Genomic DNA, 19,810 nt, shown 5'->3' with positions numbered 1-19,810 from the left:
TTAAACCCAAGCGCTTTAACTTGTTACAGCCGTGGCCGTGGGGTCAGTACTTTATATTTTAAATCTAAACATTTATGTAGATATACGGGTTGTAAATGTAAAACATCCTCAAACCAGGAATGTCATGTGAGCGAGCGTCATGTGAACCATGATGACTATAACCAGACCCATAGAAAGAGAGACGTCCGGCACGCTTTCATCTCACCGCGCAAAGCGGGCTCCTAAGGGCTATAGTTCCAAACATTGGAACTTCCCTATAGAGATAGACAGCGCATTTCCGCATTCCATTCTTACAACGTGAGTTCTATGCTAGTGTCGTCACTCTTATACTAGATCAGGCTGGTTGCAACACCACGCCCTCTCTCTCCTTGTTTCAGCCTGCGGTAACACACTGCGCAAGCTCCACCAGCAGGCCTGCAGTTCCCACCATCATCCTGTAAACTGTATGTTAGCAAACATCACTGAATAATATCTGTGTGTGTGTGTTTATTAAACGCTCTGTGTCTTGTTTAGAGGGCTGGTAGTTCAACACAGAACGCTGGTAAGGATGTTCTTTAGTTCACCTTTGTGGCTTGCATTTCACTCCCTAGTTTTATGTAGCTAACTAGGATGCTAGCTAATTGTTTCTGTAGTGTTGTTAGCTCGCAGGCTAATAGCCTCCGTCTACTGTGCATAGCAATGAGCATCCATTCTGCAGCATCTTATGTTTATGGATGGTTTGCTTTCTATATTGTTGTTATATGGATGGTTTGTTTTCCCTCCCTATAGGCGATCATTCCAACATTCTGTATTAACTATCTAACATCACTCATTTGGTGATTAAAAGTCATTTAGCCTGCTAACCACTGAACCCAGCTGGTTAGCCAGGTTGCTCCATTGAGCTATGGGTTGCTTATCTCCAGGTTACTATTTTACTATTTAGGACTATTCATCCAGACAGAGCAGTGGTCCGGGGACCACCAGTGGTCCTTGAGGGGGTTCCAGGGGGTCCCCAGACAAATTAATAGTTAGGAACCAAATTGACCCTTGTGTGTCTGTAACTCTGAGAGTGTACAAATGGACAAATGGAACCAAATGGACCCTTGTACACTCTCAGAGTTAAATTAACACTGATGATGATACTACAGTGTAGATTGGGACCCCCAATAAATCAAAATGGTTGAGTCCCTGGCATATCTTTTCAAATGGGGGTCCCTGGGCTAATGTGTCAATTTGGGGGTCCTTGACGCAAAAAAGTTTGAAAACCACTGATCCAGAGTGATTTACAATAAACAAGATAAACACATGTATCAAATGCATATAGACAGTGTCGTGCCTCAGTAAACTAGGACCATAGATAAACCAAGAACCTAGCATCAGTTTAACAGTATAACACAAAAAAGGTTGATTTGCATCATTGGATTGGTAACTTTTTCATGTCAAGGACCCCCAAATTGATATGAGTTTCTCCACAGACCTCCACCATCCGAAAATATTCTGTACCAAGGACCCCCAGAAGAGAATATTTATGTTAAACAATTTCTAAATTATTCCACGTTTCAAAATGCTATTTTTCTTTTCAAAAACTGCAGATCTACAACGCGTCACATGCAAGCGCATTGTGAGCTTGTAGATCGGATATTTTTGAGTAGCCAAAGTATAAAATAGGGTTTAAGGGGTTAAACTGCATGTGATGCTATATTAACTAATTTTTTTTTGCTGTCAAAATCAACACTGTATTACAGAAACTGACATTCTCAGGGAGCTTACCTTACTGCAGATGCTTAAAGTCAGACTCTGAAATATCTGAATTTTCTCTTAACTTTGTTACAACTCATCTATAACTGTCATGTCTTGTCTTTTTCAAAGGTGACTTATTGAAGTAAGCTGAGCTACACTCACTGCTCCCCACTTCTACTTCTGACCTGGAAGTGGGCAACTTTATCTACAAATGGATAATGGAGACTGGGGCCATAGGGTGAGAGTTGGATAATGAATGATTCATACATTTAAGATGTCTTGCTTACAGCTTGCTGCTGTTCATGTTATAAATTCATTCATCTTCGCCAGGATGTCTGTGTCTGTCTGTCTACAGCTAATCTCACAAACTACTAGGCCGATCAGTGTTGACATTCTTTTGGCACACTGGCAGCAGGCCAAGGACCTCAATTTTCGAATATTGTTCAAATCCATCAACGCATTCTGCCAGGCCAGAACTGGCCAATCGCAGACATGCACACGATGTGATGGCGGTGTTGCTGCATGAACACTAACGCCCTTAAATCGTTACAGCAATAACTGACTAAAGGGTATGCATTTACGGTCAACGACTATGTTCTACAACTTGTCCTATTTGAAACGGATAACCGATAATGCATGTTGCAGTACATGCCCGTCGCTTAGTTCCACACATAGCGCCTACTGATGCAGACAGACACACACACACACACACACACACACACACACCCTCTCACACCCTCTCTCTCTCTCTCTCTCACATACCGACTTAGAGAGACATGCAAGAAAGTCATTATGCTACTAAACCACAACTTCTATCAAGACGTTTCCGCTGTACCAGCACATAGTGTTTTTTTTAACAAAGGGCAGGATTGTGATTACGTCACAACTCGGCATCACAATTCATGTTGCATCCAGATTTCCATGTCTCCCAACACGATCGTCTGACATAACGTATTCAAGTGGCACTTTGTATATCCGACAGACACATCAAAGCACTATGTTTGCCATTACTGCAGCTTACAGTGTAAGCTGCAGTAATGCAGTAATGCACCTTAATCCCATATATAACGTTTTTGTTCTCTTGTTTGATCTCCCTTCCCACTTGCCCCCCCTCTTCTTCCTCCCCCTCTTCTTTGGAAATAACGTTGCAAGGGGAACGATGTACGAAAGCGAATTTCACCCACTTTTTTACCGCGTAAACCTGTGATGTGACAATAAACCTGATTCTGATTCTGAAGTATTATTATTATTATCATTAGGGCATGCTTCTTGGCGGAGATTTGCACTCTTGAGTGCACCTTTTGTAGATATATTTCCAAAGTGTATGCTTTGTTTTCCCTAAAGTCTCACTCTCCCTTCTCTTTCGCTGGCAGATGACAACAAATCCTGTCACCCTGAACGTGGGAGGCTCCCTCTACACTACCAGCCTATCAACCCTGCAGCGCTATCCGGACTCCATGCTGGGAGCCATGTTCCGCGGAGACTTCCCCACCACCCGAGACTCCCAGGGGAACTACTTCATCGACCGAGACGGCATGCTGTTCCGCTACATCCTCAACTTCCTGCGGACGTCCGAGCTCACCCTGCCCGTCGACTTCACCGAGACGGACCTGCTGCGGAAGGAGGCCGACTTCTACCAGATCGAGCCGCTGATCCAGTGCCTCAGCGACCCCAAGCCGCTCTTCCCGCCCGACATCTTCGAGCAGGTGGTGGAGCTGTCGAGCACGCGCAAACTGTCCAAGTACTCCAACCCGGTCGCCGTCATCATCACGCAGCTCACCATCACAACCAAGGTGCACGCGCTGCTGGAGGGCGTCTCCAACAACTTCACCAAGTGGAGCAAGCACATGATGGACACGCGGGACTGCCAGCTGTCCTTCACCTTCGGACCGTGCGACTATCACCAGGAGATAGCCCTCCGGGTGCACCTCATGGACTACATCATGAAGCAGGGCTTCACCATTCGGAACACGCGCGTGCACCACATGAGCGAGCGCGCCAACGAGAACACAGTGGAGCACCACTGGACTTTCTGCAGGCCGGCTCGCAAAGTGGAAGACTGATTGATTTTACAAAATACACACGTTTAAACCCGTTCAATCCGGGAACGCATCTCATGTCATTTTAGATTTTTTGGGGGCTATTCAAAAATAGCAGATCTATGAGCTTGTAGATCTGCTATTTTTTCCTTTTTTTTGCAAATCTTTGAATATATATATATATATATATTTTTTAAAAGCGAACATTTTTATCTCAAATCTTTGCTTCTGGGATTCTACAGATGTCTTCTAAATCCTAACAGTCTTTTGAAAATATAATATCAGTGGTTCTCAAACTTTTTTTATGTCAAGGACACCCAAAATTATATGTATTTGGCCGCGGACCTCCATCTCAAAATATGTTGTTCCAGGGACCCCCCTAGAAGCAAAGGTTTGAGTTAAAAATGTTTGCTTTAAAAATATATATATATTCAAAGATTTGCAATGATTTTTTTTAAATATCTGCTATTTTTTAATAGCCATAGAAATCTAAAAATGACACACATGCTGCGTTCCCGGTCATAATGGGTTAGGCTAGATTACATTTGTAGTGTTTTGTCTTCATGATATAATGTTAGAACAGTTAGCCTATAGTTATAGTTGGTTCCGTGCTGTGTCACGCACCCAAAAATAGCACATCTACACGCTCACAATGCGTTCGTCCTCTGAGCTTGTAGATCTGCTATTTTCGTTGTGCGACACCCGGTGCTCAACTAAGTATAAATCACTTAAGCGTCATAATTAAGACGGAAACAATAATGTTGGTGTACATTTTCATACAGAGGGGTATGTTTTCTGTATTTTATTCATCGTGGTACATGGCATAAGCTTCTGCCCTATGTTTTTATGGGCAAGGGCCAGACGGATAACATCAGTGACATTAAAACCAGATTTTTAAAATGCGTAACTGGTTGATGTGCAAGGAAGTTATCGAGTAATGCATCAATTGGTTTACGTCTAAGATACAAAGAAAGTTTTGCACATATTTGACCATGACCAGGCTGATCAGGCCCAGACGAGTACTGTATTGCTAACGATGCGATTTGATTGCGAAATGATCGCAAGCTGATGATGATTTCCTACTAATACTTCTGCAAGTAAGCTATACAAGCAGAAACTTTGATTTTGTGCACGTTTTTATTTCATCACTATATTTCACCCCCACGGCCATAGTGATGACAAGAATTGCGATGGAATGATGCCCTATGGCAGTGGTTCTCAAACCTTTTCATGCCAAGGACCCCCAACTTGACACTTATTAGCCCGCGGACCCCCATTTGAAAAGATATGCCAGGGACCCCCATAAGAGAAGATTTTTACGGCTCTAGCAGTGATTCTCAACCATTTTAATTAGGCTACGGAGTACGGACCCCCATTTAATGGCATTTATATCACTGGGACCCCAATTTATATTGTAAAATCAATGTTAATTTAACTCTGAGAGTGTACAAATGGAACCAAACGCCGTTTGGTCCCATTTGTACACTTTCAGAGTTACAGACCCATAAGGGTCCATTTGGTCCACTACTATCCATCATTTAACTGGGGATTCCCTGGAACTCGCTCAAGGACCCCTGGGGGTCCCCGGACCCCACTTTGAGAACCAATGCCCTATGGAATACATTATTGAATGTTATTCAGGGTGCCCACTGCCTAGTAAGATCACGTTTACACCCAATGTATATTTCGATTGTAACCTGCATGTTTATCAAGCCATAATTAAACAGAGAAAATGTCTAGGATACAAGAAGAGTGGGCACGAAGGAGAAGTGGGCACCTCGATGTAAAATGTGCTATTTTGTGCTAAATGTTAAATGTAATATTTGAAAAATGGTAACGTAAAGTTTGATTTGAACATGCACAGTATATCATTATCAGACTTACATTTACCCTTCAACTTATTGTTCATGTCCAAAATGATTGGATTTACACGTTTTGTAGCAATTATTAGTAGAAATATTAGGCCTTAAATGTCAAATGTTCAATCATGTTCTAATCATGTATACTTAACATTACTTAAGACGGTTTTCCAATTTTTTTTTTTTTTTTTATTTGAACCAAATAGACAATTTGACATGGAGGTGCCCACTCTTCCTTAGTGCCCACTCTTCCTGTTACCAGTCTCTAGGTAAAAAACACCAAGCCACATTTAAAGTGTAAATGCACCCTAAAATCACTCCGGCTATTTATCAAGTAAGGGCACGGTCACACCGCATTTTGTTAAGGGCACGGTCACGCCGCATTTTGTTCTTTCTACCTATGGGGCGGAATCTGCCAATGCTTTTTCAATGAGAATGTGTCGCGCACACCTTTACGTTCATGCGCTCTATGCTGCTGCTTTTCCCCCTCTGTCCAATCGGATGAGTCGAAAGGCGGACCGTCCCAAGACTCAGGAAGCGTCATGGTGCTATAGCGATAGAGCAACTGGTTGTAGCTGTTGCATGGGAGGGTCCTGAAAGTGGGTGACGGGTGGGTCACTGGTTATTGGGACGGAATGCTCTGCAAGCTACTCGGCTTTTTAGAATGCGCTGGCTGTCGCACACGCACAACATGAGTTTAGTTTAACTCATTAAGGCCTGAGGTTGCGATTCTACAAAATGTCTTCTGAATCCTAACTTTAAAAAAAAAATCTCTATCAAAATATTTTGTTCCAGGGACCCCCCCCCCCCCCCCCCCCCAGAAGCAAAGATTTGAGTTAAAAATGTTCGCTTTAAAAAAAATGTATTCAAAGATTTGCACAAAATTTCTCTCAATTTCAAAAATAGCAGATCTACAAGCTCATAGCGCGGCACTCGATGCCGCGGTATGAGCTTGTATATCTGCTATTTTTTAATAGCCAAAGTGTAAAATAATGCTTTTTAGCTTAAATCAAAAAGTGACACAGATGCGTTCCAGGTCTTAATGGTTTAACAGCGGGAAACCATATTTTGGTGTGATCATGCCCTAAAAATGACGATATATACGCTATGTTTGTATATTATGCACATCGCTGTACCCTGTTGACTTGTTTTGGCCATGAAACCTGTTCTGATCCAGAGACCCTTAAAGCTACATTCTGTAAGTTTTGTGTTCTATTGTCTCACTCTCCCAACAGAGACACGTCTGAACCACAGTAAAGATGTCGGTGCGTCTAGCGTCCAATCCAGTGTGTCGTCTGTTTCAAATAACTTTATTATGGACATTGTCAACCAGTGTCGACATGTCTCAGAGGAAGAGTATTGAGACCTCCTCCAACCACTGCAGATGTACTAACTCAGTTATATTGTATTAACATACTCTGTGGAGAGCGGTGGAAGTTCTGCATTGTAGCTTTAAGGATGAACGCCTTTTTATTCAGGTGCAGAATAGGCTAGACTGTGCCAAGAAAATAATCATAGACTACATATGGTTATTAGACCAATTGCATTCCCTGATATCTTAAAATTGGGTCTTTTTTTTTTAGCCCTGTCTTTTGTCATTGTATGGTACTGTTTCTTAACCACTTTAAGCCCTGTATCAGTGGTTCTCAAAACTCGGTTCAAGGACCACTCGGGGTTCCTTGTGGGGGTTCCAAATTGACCTTTTACAGGGCTGTAACCCTGACAGTTATTTAGGGTCTTGAAATGAAAAAGTATGAGAACCACAGCCCTATATAGATACTGTACTTCGTCGTATGATAAATAGCTAGTCGGCTATATTAGCTGTTTTTGAACTTTGTTTGAAACATTACACCGATGACATGCCCAACTTAGACCCGCAGTGGTTCTCAAACTTTTTCATGTCAAGGACCCCCAAAATGATAAGTATTTGGCCGCGGACCCCCATCTTAAAATAATTTGTTCCAGGGACCCCCAGAAGCAAAGATTTGAGTCACAAATGTTCGCTTTAAAAACATTATATATTCAAAGATTTGCACAAGTTCTCACGATTTTTCAAAAATAGCAGATCTACAAGCTCATGAGTGCCGCGCTATGAGCTTGAGTATCTGCTATTTTTGAAGAGCCAAACTATAAAATATGGTTAAAGTGGTTAAAATGACTGTGACACTATATTAACTAATTTTGCCGGGGACCCCCTGGTACCCCTCCAAGGACCCCACTTTGAGAGCCAATGGTTCAGAGTGTGGTAGTGTTGCATGCGTCTTGTGTATGTACAGTATGTATGTATTTTCCATGTGTCATGATAATTCATTCCCACTGATGTAGTTGGTCTCCCAGGTGAATAAACAACACATTTTGTGTATTCTCGTCCCTCATAAACTCAACATTTTGATGAACATCTCTGAATTTCCTTTTTCATGTTTTGCATTACAGTCACTCATTCATAGCCTTGTTATATTGGGGGAAAGATCGTTCTGTTCCTTTAAGCCCTATTTTATACTTTGTCATACAATGGTGTCATGACATGAAAAAGTACTTAGTTACTTCCACCACTGCATGAATTAGATGTTGGGTAAGGGTTCAAACCATAGGTTCTCTTCAAAGGCTCTGCTGGTTCAGAATCTTTCATTAACTCAAGTGCTCCACCTACAGTCAGATCTGGTCAATATAAAGTACCATTGACCAGAGCACACTTGAGTAAATAGCATTATATCCATCTGGCGGACATATTTAATTTTCTGCCCAAAAGGTGAATTTTACACAAACGGTGGGGTTCCGAGACGTATCCCACCACGGAGAATAGTCTTTTTACATTATAAAACTGCCTTTGTTTCGGTGAGTAGCCAAATCGTTTTCTTTATTTATTTGTTTTACTACGGTTGGAGACCTCGCGTGCATGGTAGTGGAAGTTTGCGCCTATGGAAATAGCACCGCGCCTGGCAGAGCTCTGAGTCTGGGACCACAGCTAGCCCTGAAACATGACTGTCATATCATGACAGTCATGGAGCAACTTCTACCTGGTTTTGGCACTTTCTTCATTTACAACATCTACATATACGTTTAAATTTCAGATATAGAATGTTGAACCCACGGCCATGGATGTAACACATTTAAACGCTTAGGTTTAAGTACCTGTATTTTCCGTATTGTTCAATAAAAAAGATTTTAATCCAATTGGTGGCCATTTTCTCAAATTCTAATTCATATGCTTTTAAGTACGCGACCCTATTGGTTGGGAGGTGTATTGCACTTTGATACATTATAACTCTACAAGAAAATGGCCGCCGATCGGATTAAAATGCTTTTTATTGAACAATACAGAAAATACGGGTACTTAGACCCAAACGTTTCAACTTATTATATCCATGGCCGTGGGTCAGTACTTTATATTTGACATTTGAACGTTTATGTAGATGGAGAAAGTGCCAGAACCAGGTAGAAGTTGCTCCATGTGAACCATACCTAGGGGTTAAAACCAAACATTATATAGAAGTCACGTGTTTTCGCTCTGCGACTACAACCGGATGTTACGTACGGCATTGGGTACGTTCGTTTTAATAGTCAATCAACGGCGGGCGGGAGGCCTGACGCTGTTTTCACCGCTGACAGACCACTATGTGTGTCAAACGCCGCCCGCCTCGTTTAGGACTGTTAACAAAACACTCACTTCTAATGTCAGTCACGGACAAAATGTCAATAAGGTTTGGTAAAGGACAAGCGGTTATATGAGCTTATAGTGTGATTTATTTGCACTGTTGACGTCCTCCATTCTTCAACACATTAAGTCCGTAGATTTTATTGAAGTTAAATATGATTCAGTCGAAAAGAAAAACCATAGTAAAGTATTTCCTGGATCTGGTTCCTGGTAGACAGAGGTTTGGACCCTACAGGTTCCTGCCTGTGTTCTTCTGCATTGGAGGAGTGATGGAGTGGATCATGATCAACGTCAGGATAGGACATGAGACCTTCTGTACGTATTATTATGATGGGACATGAGACCTTTATTATGATAGGACATGAGACATTATGTATGTATCAGCGTAATGCAGTTCACCATTACAGTACATGTGTCGTTAACACACTCACGTGTTCTTTACATTGTTGTTGATACAGTGAGGTTTGTTTGTGTTCCAAAACCCTGCCCAGTCTGCCTGCACTTTTATATATATAACCACTCCAGTGTCTCTTCATGTGTGTACTCTGGAGCTAATCTGAGAAACTGTTGGACCGATCAGTGGTACATTCTTTGTGCACACTGCCAGCAGGCTAACTTAGTACTTACTACTTACACGCTTTTATTTTCACACATGCTTTATATTTTCTGAAATGTTTGACATTTTTATTTAACCTTTTATTTTATCCAGGGTAAATTATGTTGTTTTTCAGCATGGCCCAGCTTGAGCTTCACTATCTGACTCACACACATCTGGGAGCTGCCCAGTACAACCACAGTCTCTGTTGCACTGGGAGCTGCCCAGTACAACCACAGTCTTATACTGTTGCACTGGGAGCTGCCCAGTACAACCACAGTCTTATACTGTTGTCACAGTCTTATATTGTTAATTGTTCTACTGGGAGCTGCCCAGTACGACCACAGTCTTAAGACCATTACCCACTGGGAGACCATGACATATTCACAGCACACCATACTGTTAGCCACTGAGCAGCTCCACTGGAGCAGTTGGAGGTTCAGTGCCTTGCTCAAGGGCACTTCAGTGGTGGGTGTGAAGGGAGAGTTGGTCATTCACTTACACACACAGATTTTCTCTGCTGGTCCCCAGTCAACAATTATCTCAAAATATAGATAGTTAAGCCCGTCACAATTATTTCATACTCGCAATTATATGAGATCATCGCAATCATTCTTTGCATAATCGTCATAATCATTTCCATGTTGAAAAACGTTCATATATTTACAAACATAAAAAAATAGCAGATCTACAAGCTCAAAACTGAGCTTGTAGATCGGCTATTCCCCCTATTAAGGTTATTTATAAAGTATTAAGTTATTAAATATGTAAGTTATTCATGCCTGCCCTGTGCAACTTTAGTTTAAAAAAAAAACAGAAACATAATTAAATCGTTAATCGCAATTATTTGAGCGACAATTAATTGTCAAGTAAAATGACATAATCGTGACAGCCCCTAGTGGTTGCTATAATCAAAACTGCTTTTCTGTTATTTTCTCCCACAGATGATGTCTACAGAAGGAAACAGTCAGAACGGGAGTACGAGCGGAGGATTGCAGATGGTAGCTCAGCCTCTTCATAAGCCAGCAGCCTAGTGAAGACACACACACGTGCGCACACACACACACACACACACAGGTGGGTGATGTGTGTGGACGCATCGATGGACATCCACCTGTTTCCCTCAGGCTGCAATGGACTTTTCTGTATTTCTACTTGTCTGTATTGTATCAGACCTGATGAAGACCCGACGGGGTCATAACGTCGTACCTCCTTGAAATAAATTCCTGGGAGATGATGATATATACAGTGTGCGAACTTTCCTTCCTTCCTGTAATGGACCTATAGTCCAGGCAAACTAGCTAATTGTGGACCTCAAAATCAAAGTAATTGTAACAGAATTGTTTTCTTCACAGACCATTTCTATTAAGTCACCAGAACAACAGACTAAAAGTCCTAAGAAATCCTAGTTCAATCCGGGAACGCATCTGTGTAACCACTTAAACCATTATTTTATACTTTAAAAAATAGCAGACATAAGCAGATACAAGCTCATAGCGCGGCACCGAGTGCCACGCTATGAGCTTGAAGAAAATAGCCAAAGTATAAGAATAATGGTTATAGCTTAAATCTAACATGACACAGATGCGTTTGATTGGACTTAGCACAGGACCCTGGCCTGACAGGCTAACAGACTGTGCATAATAAGGACGTTTGTCATGTGTGCCACAAAGTTAACATAAAGCATACAACCATGCAAAAATATTCCTCCTACCAATTAAGACAAAACGGTTCAAAGTGATCCTTTATTGACCCCTTAAACAGTCTAGGATGAGTTTATTCTTTATTCACCAAAGGGGGAGAGAAAAAAGATTTGTTGCCCTGCTTAGGCTGTCTCATGCACAAACATCATTATGCCATTTCTGAACCGTTTGAAGTTGTGTCAAGCTCTTGTTCTTGAAGAAGAAATATAATGTAAAACTGCAAACCTTTGAGTGTATGATGATTTTGTTGATAATTAATCACTATAAGATAAAAATAGGAAACAATTACAAACCATCTGTATTTCCCACTGGTTCTCAACCCTTTCTGGATCAGGGCACTTAAACGTCTGGAAAGCATTCATGGCTGCCATGGTAAGTTGTTGTCAGATGTTAAGTGGTCAGAAGTGTGGTCCGCATGCATTTTCAGAGCATGCTTGTTTTAATAATGAATTGATTGACTCTGATTCTGACTTGGATCAATGGAACCATCATACTTATACTTTTAAGTCCTTATTGGTATCAATATGAAAACACGTTACAAGGGTTTCAAGAAAAAAAAATACCATGAAAATACCCACTTGCAATACCCTTGTGGCCCACAGGTTGAGAACCACTGGCTATTTCCTATATGGCAGTATTGTCCACTTCTTCATATCTTCATATGTGTGAATCTATACTAGATTCTGTTTACACCTAGCATCACTGTAGCCACTGATTTATACTTTGTCACGCGTCACTGACTCGCACCAAAATAACCAAGCTACAAGCTAAATAACCAATCTACAAATCTACAAGTTACATAACCAATCTACAAATCTACAAGCTACATAACCAATCTACAAGCTGCGACACGTGAGCTTGTAGATCGGCTATTTTCAATGCGAGACACTAGGGCTGGGTGTTATTGACAAAATCTAAATATTCAAAAATGTCAGTTCTACAAGCTCACGATGCATCGCAATGTGACACCTTGTGAGCTTGTAGATTGGCTATTTGGGCTATTCTTTAATATTTCAGATTTTTTTTTAAAGCATAAAACTAGGCTTAAGTGACAACCAGGAAAAGACAACACTTGTGCCATATGGCGACATTAACGACAGACAATATCCAGTCTCGTGTCCACGATCATCGATATAGTATATGGACGTTTCACCCCCAGCCGTTTGGAGACCAAGTGCGACGGAGTATAAATCAGGCTTAATGTGCTTTCCTTCTCCCTGTGCATTCCTGGGTTAGTTCACCGGCGGTACAGGCCAACTGGAAGAGCCCGCAGACAGATGAAGCTGTTGGGATGCTGGCTCAACCGGACCGGGTTTCCATCCAGCCTAACCTCCTCCAAGTTGGCTCTGATGTAGTGAGTGGCGTTGCCTTTGCAGAACGTCTCGTCTGTCACTGTGTTTATGTTGTTATTCTGTAAGGGCAGGATGGAGAAGGAACATTAGCCTGTCAACTAATACACCACTTCAAATCCCAGACATGAAAAATAAAATAAACAATACAGCAGGTTAGTGTATTTTTTGGAGCTTTTTTTCCTCTTTTTTTATGAGTATGCATTTACATTTAGGTGAATGATCCGGAGCGACTCTGGAAGTTGTGGTATTGCGCTCATTTCGTTATTTCCAAGGTAGAGATATGCCAGTTTTAGGAGTTTCTGCAACAAAAAAAAAAGAATACAGTCCGTCTCAGTTAAAGACATTAACAGGGTTGAAAGGAAACTTCAAAGAAATCTCATTATGTGTTTAAGTACAATTTTGAGGTATTTTTACTTCACAGGAGTATTCCCAATTTTCAGTACTTTTACTTCTACTCCACTACATCTCAGAGGCAAATATTATACTTTTACTCCACTACAATTATTTGAAAACTTAAGTTACCAGTTACTTTTGATTATCATTACAAAACATACATTAACCACTTCAGCCCTATATACATTTTGGCCATTTGAAAATAGCCGATCTACAAGCTCACAATGCATCGCGATGCAACGCATTGTGAATGATGCGATGCTACGCATTGTGAGCTTGTAGATCTGCTATTTTCACAAGATATTATATTTTTGAAAACTTGCACACGGAAAGATGCTAATGTATCTGGTAGGAGACTCAAAGGAGTCTCTTTGAGTCTCCTACCAGATATACACCCGGTCATCAAATTACTGGCTTAAGAATGCGTCAAAAACAAAAGAATCTCCATGAATTCAAGGCTTCATGGGGTGTATAATTGATAGAAAATAGGTAATCTTTTGGTTGAACTACACCTTTAATATTTCATTTGGTTTCCTAATGCTCCAGCACCTCAGCCAAGTCTACTGGCAGTTTTTTTTCTCCACTATTTTGCCTGAATGGCCAAAGTATAAAATAATGTTAAAGTGTTTAAACGGTTCCTCATTTTGCTAGGGACCTCCTGGAACCCCCTCAAGGACCCCTGAGTGTCCCCGGGCCCCACCTTGAGGACCACTGACCTACTTCATACTGCACACTAGTAACCAGTGGTGGAAAAAGCACTCAAATGTTTTACTTAAGTAAAAGTATCAATACTGCAATGTAGAAGACAAGTACTCTGTTACAAGTAAAAGTCCGGAATAAAACATTTGCTTGAGTAAAAGTACAAAAGTATTGGTATCAAAATGTACTTAAAGTACCAAAAGTAAAAGTATTAAAACGTTTGAAAATAGCAGATCTACAAGCTTGTATTTTCAAACAGCCTAGGTATAAAATGGGGCTAAAGTGTTTAATGTATGTTTTATAATGTAATAATTTATATCTTCAAAGTAACTAGTAACCAAAGTTTTTTTTCCAATAATTGTAGTGGAGTAAAAGTACAATATTTGCCTCTGAGATGTAGTAGAGTAAAAGTAAAAGATAATTGGAAATACTAAAGTAAAAGTACCTCAAAATTGTACCTAAGTACAGTACTTGAGTAAATGTACTTAGTTACTTTACATCACTGACACTAACACACACACATATTAGATTGGTGTCAGAGAGCTTACTTTAAAAGCGGTGGACTTCACGCCCTTGGTCTGGAGTTTGTTGAAGTTGACGTTGAGGGACATGAGTTTGGGAGGCAGGGCAGGCAGCTTGGTCAGCCGGTTCTCTGCCAGGGTGAGCTCCTCCAGGTTGGTCAGTTTTGAAAAAGCCCCGTCTTCTATCTCACTGATGAGATTTCCAGTCAGGTCAATTCTTTTTAACGTCACTAGAAGAAAAAAAAAAACGGGTGAGTTCAACGGATAGTTCACCCCCAAAAAATGGCTTTTTTTCTAAAAAACGAAATAATATCGATGAATTCAAGTCTCCATGGGGTGACTAATCGATAGAAAGAAAAATTAGGGGTGTTTTAGGGGTGAACTATCCCTTTAATGTTCATTACGAGTAATGTGGTTATAAAAGTTATTTTTATGTATATATAAAAATAAAAAAAAATAGCAGATGCATATCTGCTATTTTTGCTATTTGTGCTTGACACTATTGTGCGGAAGAAGTATAAAGTAGATCTTAGGTGGTTAATAAGACGGATCAATTTAGTTGATTATTAAAGACAATATTAGATTTTTTTTCAGCGTTGATTCATTGATATGTAAAAAAAACGTGCTTCTCGATTATCCGATCAGTCAAAGAAGTAATGAATAGAATAATTGCTGAGAAAATAATCGATATTCATTAAAGGATCTCAAAAGTCAGACGAAAATCTTTTTGACATTCATTCATGTATTGTAATTTCAGAAATAATGCAAAAAAATTATGTATCTTTTATTTACCCATATCTGCAAAGTCTCTGGAGCTGATCTTGGTGATCTTGTTATAGCGTGCGTACAGATAGGCTGTTTCCTTTGGCAGTGCAGGCACAGCGGTCATCTCAGGAGAAACCTCCTCGCAGTAAACCGACCCCGTCAGACACACACACAGCAGGCATGTGGGCAGCTCTGAAAGCAACAGTATCCATTCCTTCAAGTACAGCTGTTTCTTTTTCCTACTGATGCTGTGAATGATGCTAATGATGATTAAGCCATTCAATCCGGGAACGCATCTCTGTCATTAAAAAAAAAATTGGCTATTCAAAAATAGCAGAACAACAGTGTCAAGAACTAAATATTTTACAAATGTTCGCTTCAAAAAAAGTATATTCCAAGATTTGCAAACCTTTTCACAATAAAAAAGAAATGCCAAAGAAATCAAAAAATGGCACAGATACTTTCCCGGTCTAAATGAGTTAAAGGTGGTGTAGATGATATATTTTGGTTAAAAAAAAAGGTTTCTTTGTTAAAAAGTTAAAGCTCTATTTTGTGATGGCAATCATTACTATGGACCATATAGTGTTTGTTCAGTAAGGTCTCTCTGTCTCTCCAGCTCTGTAATAAACAGAAAAAGATGTTCAGTTGGGTTGCCAATTTCCTCCAGTCAGGAAAGAGAACCCATTTATTAGCTTCAACTTCAAATTGTTCCAATTCCAATTTGGTGAAATTGGTATCGCGACCTGAAAATGTACTTCCTGAAAATGTACTTTATGTTTACTAAACAGCTGGAAAGACAGGGAGACTTACTGAACAAAAACTCAACAGAGATGATTACTATGGGAATATAGAGCAATTTATCAATTCTTGAAAATAAAAATAATCACTTACACTGCCTTTATTTAACTCTGAGAGTGTCCATTTGGTTATATTTGCATAGTGTCAGAGTTACAAATGGAGGACACACCAAAAGTGCTTGAATAGTCTCATTTACAGTCAGTAATCGGAGCTTTAGCCACATTCCTATGTTGCATAATTGTCTTTAAAGATGGATCTAGCTGTTGAATACTCGATGTGCCTATGCAAATATAAGCATTACCATCAGCTGTTGCAGCAGCAGGAGATGTGTCCGAATCTTGAGAGATGCCATCGTAGTCCGGAATGGTCGCAATGTCTTTCTGCAGAAAGAAAAACACCTCACTACTACTTGACACAAAAATAAGACAATTTGTCCTTGCCACCAAAACAAAGCCTTTGTTATGATGCATACTTTTACCTTGGGTTTTCTTGCCTTCTCAGGTTTCGCTGCGGAAGATAGCATCCATGGGACCACAATTATCATGAAAACCAGAGTCCTGAAGTGCGCCATGGTGTTGTTGTGAAGGCAATGCTGTCTGCTGGGCTGAAATCTGAGGTACATGTGAGCAGGAGAATTTTCCATCCACTTTTATTAAGCTGGCTGTGGGCTAGCAGAGTGAAAAAAAAATGAAAAAGGAAACTCAATTTAACTCAGTAGATGCTGTGCTGCCTTCGCTCTCTGGTCTTGATAACTTGTATGTGGTTATTTTTAGTCCATGGCTTTTCTGGCAAACACATTGGGAAAGTCATTATTGATCGTGGGCGGGGAGTATTAATTTTAGTCTTTGTTGATGGCAAGTTGGCACCTGTACAGTGTGCATTCTAAATTCTGCTTCTGAGGTTCCCGTTTGAGCGAAAAAAGGGACCTTTGTCCTTTACTGGAAGGACCAGGCAGTTATGTGTGTTTCGGGAATACACGGAAAAAGTTAATGGAAAAATGTTGGCTTTCAAATTCATGAACAATCAAGGACTGGTGTCTAGCGAGTGGAGAGAGAATAAAGGCGAAGGAACAGTGGGAAATGATTACTGGAATTTTGGCCTGAGCCCTTATGTATGAAGTGAATATAAAATGAAAAGCCAAAGCAAGCAATGCATTGGAGAATGTATTATTCCGACTAACTTAACATACCAACTTAATCACTGCTGTTTTTGTTTACAAAACGTGACAGAATTGTTCAGTGGTGGAAAGTAACTGAGTACTGAGTTTTAAGGTACTTTACTGGAGCATTTCAAATTTGTTATACTTTAACTTTTACTCCTCTACATCTTAGAGTCAAATATTGTACTTTTTACTCCACTACAATTATTAGAAAACTTTAGTTACTAGTTTTGTAGATTTGGATTATTATTACAAAACATTCATTAACCACTTCAGCTCTATATCAACTTTGGCTATTTGAAAATAGCCGATCTACAAGCTCAATATGCGTCGCATCGCTTGTAGATCTGCTATTTTCAAAATATTTGAATACTGAGAAATGGGACATTCTGCATAATGGGTACTTACTTTTGGTACTTTAAGTATAATTTGATGCTGATACTTTTGTACTTTTAGTCAAGTACATTTTGAATACAGGACTTCTACTTGTAACAGAGTATATCTACATTGCAGTATTGATACTTTTACTTAAGTAAAACATGTGAGTACTTCTTCCATCACTGGAATTGTTCACATACTGGAATTGACTCTCAGCTTCTGAGCGACTCTACAGCCAGGGATATAATTGTTAGGGTGATGACTGATGTATCGGTTTGGCCGAGATATCGGTCATTATTTAACTTTTTCGATTACATCTGTATCAGCAATTATGCAGCTGATGTGTCCTGATTTGTAACTACTTTTCAACTTGGCGTCCCTAATTTGGGCATGAGGCACAACTTCTGAAAACGTTTTCAAAACATTTTCAAAATAGCAGATCTACAAGATCACAATGCGCCACATTGCGACATATTGTGAGCTTCTAGATCAATTTTTTTGAATAGGGCTTAAGTGGTTGAATAAAATAAAGTTTGGTTTATGTGTTAATTTTTTATCTTCAAAAAGTTATTTGTTTTATTTAGTTTCATATATTTTTAAATCAAATCAACGTTTTTTCAAATTGATTAGAAAGTATTGCAGAATATTGGTCAAAACATCTGTAATCGGTAGACTCTCCAAAATCGGACCCATAAATCTGGCATGGGCCGAGCTCTAATAATTGTAATGGTTTTGATCTGGCTTTTCTTTACGGAAAATTGATTTTCATAAGGCTAGCCTCAAATGACAGGCCCTGGACACCTACTTTGAGAACATAATATAATGCAAATTACTGGTGCTCCCAAATTCAGGAATACAGATGTTGTGCAATGCCATTCCAAAATAGTACCAATACCAAACCATAAAAAGTTAATTATTACGTCTTCAAGACAAGTAGCTTTAAAGTTTTCCTAAGAATTTTCAAAATGAATTAAATTTTCCATGAGAAGTAACAGGACAAGTTTTTTTTTTCTCCCAAACAAGATGGTTTATCTTCCGTCTGTATTTTATTTGAGGTGTGGAAACTTTGTCCGTATGCATCTGCCAACATTCATGTTTTCCCTGAGCGGACATTCAAATCCAACCTTCTGTGTTATGCTTCTAAAGAATTCTAAAACAAAGTTAAAAAATTTAAGTAAGTGTGACAAATGGAATGGGGAACGATTTCCACAAACAATGTTGAATACCTGGTAAGTCTATCTCATATGAAGACTTGAACTGTTAGAATGTTTATTGTGCAGGAATAAAGTTGGGTTTTGGAGCATTTTCATTAAGTCTTATCTTTCTATGACTGCCTGCCTAGATATGTTCCAAACCGCCCCCTCAGGTCTTCTAGTGCTGACCTACTCCAAGTGCCTACAATGACATATACAAAACACGGGGAAGCAGCATTATTTTTTTTATTTTTTCATCTAAATGGTAAATGGTGCTTTTACGTACAGTAGTGTCTTTATCCAAGGCGCTTTACAATGATTGTGCGTTACATTCACCCATTCACACACACATTCATACATTGATGGCGGAAGAAACCATGCAAGGCACCAACCTGATCGTTGGGAACAATTAGGGGTTCAGTGTCTTGCTCAAGGACACTTGGACACTCAGGGGGAACCCTGGGATCGAACTGGGAACCATCCGGTCCACAAGCGGCCGCTCTACCTCCTGAGCCACTGCCGCCCCGCAAATGCACCTTTACATTATGATGTTTTGTTTGTGTGCAAAAGTTTTTTTGGACATAATAATCTTAACCATTTGATCACATCATTAAATGGTGTTCCCCATGGGTCTGTAGTAGGCCCCTTACTTTGCACCAAATCTCTTCAACAAAAATAACAGATCAATATTATTCTCACAGCGTGTTGCACAATCATTGGCACTGAGTGCCGCACTATGAGCTTGTAGATCTGCTATTTTTGAAAAATCGTGTAAATGTGTGCAAATCTTTGAATATATATTTTTAAGCGAAAGAGTTGTAACTCAAATCTTTGCTTCTTGGGGTCCCTGGAACCACTGATAGTATAGCAACATTAGGATTTAGAAGACATTTGTAGAATCCCCCAGAAGCAAAGATTTGAGTAAAAAATGTTCGCTTTAAAAAGATTTGCAAAAAAGAATTGAGCTATGAGCTTTTATATC

At 39.9% G+C, this 19,810-nt stretch overlaps 3 protein-coding genes across 4 annotated transcripts; 2 read left to right on the top strand and 1 right to left on the bottom strand.

Annotated features, from left to right (window-relative positions):
* Positions 1–398: 398 nt before the first annotated feature.
* Positions 399–5,230, top strand: kctd6b (potassium channel tetramerization domain containing 6b). 2 transcript variants are annotated; one of them, XM_080445460.1, is made up of 3 exons: positions 399–443; positions 1,849–1,957; positions 3,093–5,230. In XM_080445460.1, the coding sequence occupies exons 2-3, from the start codon at positions 1,931–1,933 to the stop codon at positions 3,780–3,782; spliced, it is 717 nt and encodes a 238-aa protein (XP_080301586.1). In that variant the 5' UTR covers positions 399–443; positions 1,849–1,930; the 3' UTR covers positions 3,783–5,230. The 2 variants fall into 2 exon arrangements, with proteins under 2 accessions (XP_080301586.1, XP_080301585.1); XM_080445459.1 differs by having other exon boundaries at positions 402–541.
* A 4,071-nt stretch (positions 5,231–9,301) lies between these two features.
* uqcc5 (ubiquinol-cytochrome c reductase complex assembly factor 5) lies at positions 9,302–11,109 on the top strand. The gene is made up of 2 exons (XM_080444741.1): positions 9,302–9,587; positions 10,812–11,109. Exons 1-2 carry the CDS (start codon positions 9,428–9,430, stop codon positions 10,886–10,888), a joined length of 237 nt encoding a protein of 78 aa, XP_080300867.1. The 5' UTR covers positions 9,302–9,427; the 3' UTR covers positions 10,889–11,109.
* A 1,493-nt stretch (positions 11,110–12,602) lies between these two features.
* ognb (osteoglycin, paralog b) lies at positions 12,603–16,829 on the bottom strand. The gene is made up of 6 exons (XM_080443628.1): positions 16,577–16,829; positions 16,400–16,478; positions 15,328–15,492; positions 14,563–14,765; positions 13,129–13,221; positions 12,603–12,981 (listed from the first exon to the last, which is right to left on the bottom strand). Exons 1-6 carry the CDS (start codon positions 16,739–16,741, stop codon positions 12,808–12,810), a joined length of 879 nt encoding a protein of 292 aa, XP_080299754.1. The 5' UTR covers positions 16,742–16,829; the 3' UTR covers positions 12,603–12,807.
* Between the last annotated feature and the right edge of the window lie 2,981 nt (positions 16,830–19,810).

The sequence above is a fragment of the Gymnoscopelus braueri genome, assembly GCF_963280865.1.
Source record: "Gymnoscopelus braueri genome assembly, chromosome: 12".
Classification (NCBI taxonomy): Eukaryota; Metazoa; Chordata; class Actinopteri; order Myctophiformes; family Myctophidae; genus Gymnoscopelus; species Gymnoscopelus braueri.
Note: the sequence above shows the minus strand (reverse complement) of the source record. Positions and strands in the feature narration are given on the sequence as shown.

What these genes read in the sequence shown, in the direction of transcription:
- ognb (XM_080443628.1), bottom strand. Translation starts at nt 16,741, where the DNA reads ATGGAAAATTCTCCTGCTCACATGTACCTCAGATTTCAGCCCAGCAGA. An exon ending in TGCTGCTGCAACAGCTGATG is followed by an intron (nt 15,493 to 16,399) that starts GTAATGCTTATA and finishes TGTTGCTTTCAG; the next exon opens with AGCTGCCCACATGCCTGCTG. An exon ending in CAGAGACTTTGCAGATATGG is followed by an intron (nt 14,766 to 15,327) that starts GTAAATAAAAGA and finishes TTTTTCTTCTAG; the next exon opens with TGACGTTAAAAAGAATTGAC.
- uqcc5 (XM_080444741.1), top strand. Translation starts at nt 9,428, where the DNA reads ATGATTCAGTCGAAAAGAAAAACCATAGTAAAGTATTTCCTGGATCTG. An exon ending in GATAGGACATGAGACCTTCT is followed by an intron (nt 9,588 to 10,811) that starts GTACGTATTATT and finishes TTTCTCCCACAG; the next exon opens with ATGATGTCTACAGAAGGAAA.
- kctd6b (XM_080445460.1), top strand. Translation starts at nt 1,931, where the DNA reads ATGGATAATGGAGACTGGGGCCATAGG. An exon ending in ATGGAGACTGGGGCCATAGG is followed by an intron (nt 1,958 to 3,092) that starts GTGAGAGTTGGA and finishes TTTCGCTGGCAG; the next exon opens with ATGACAACAAATCCTGTCAC.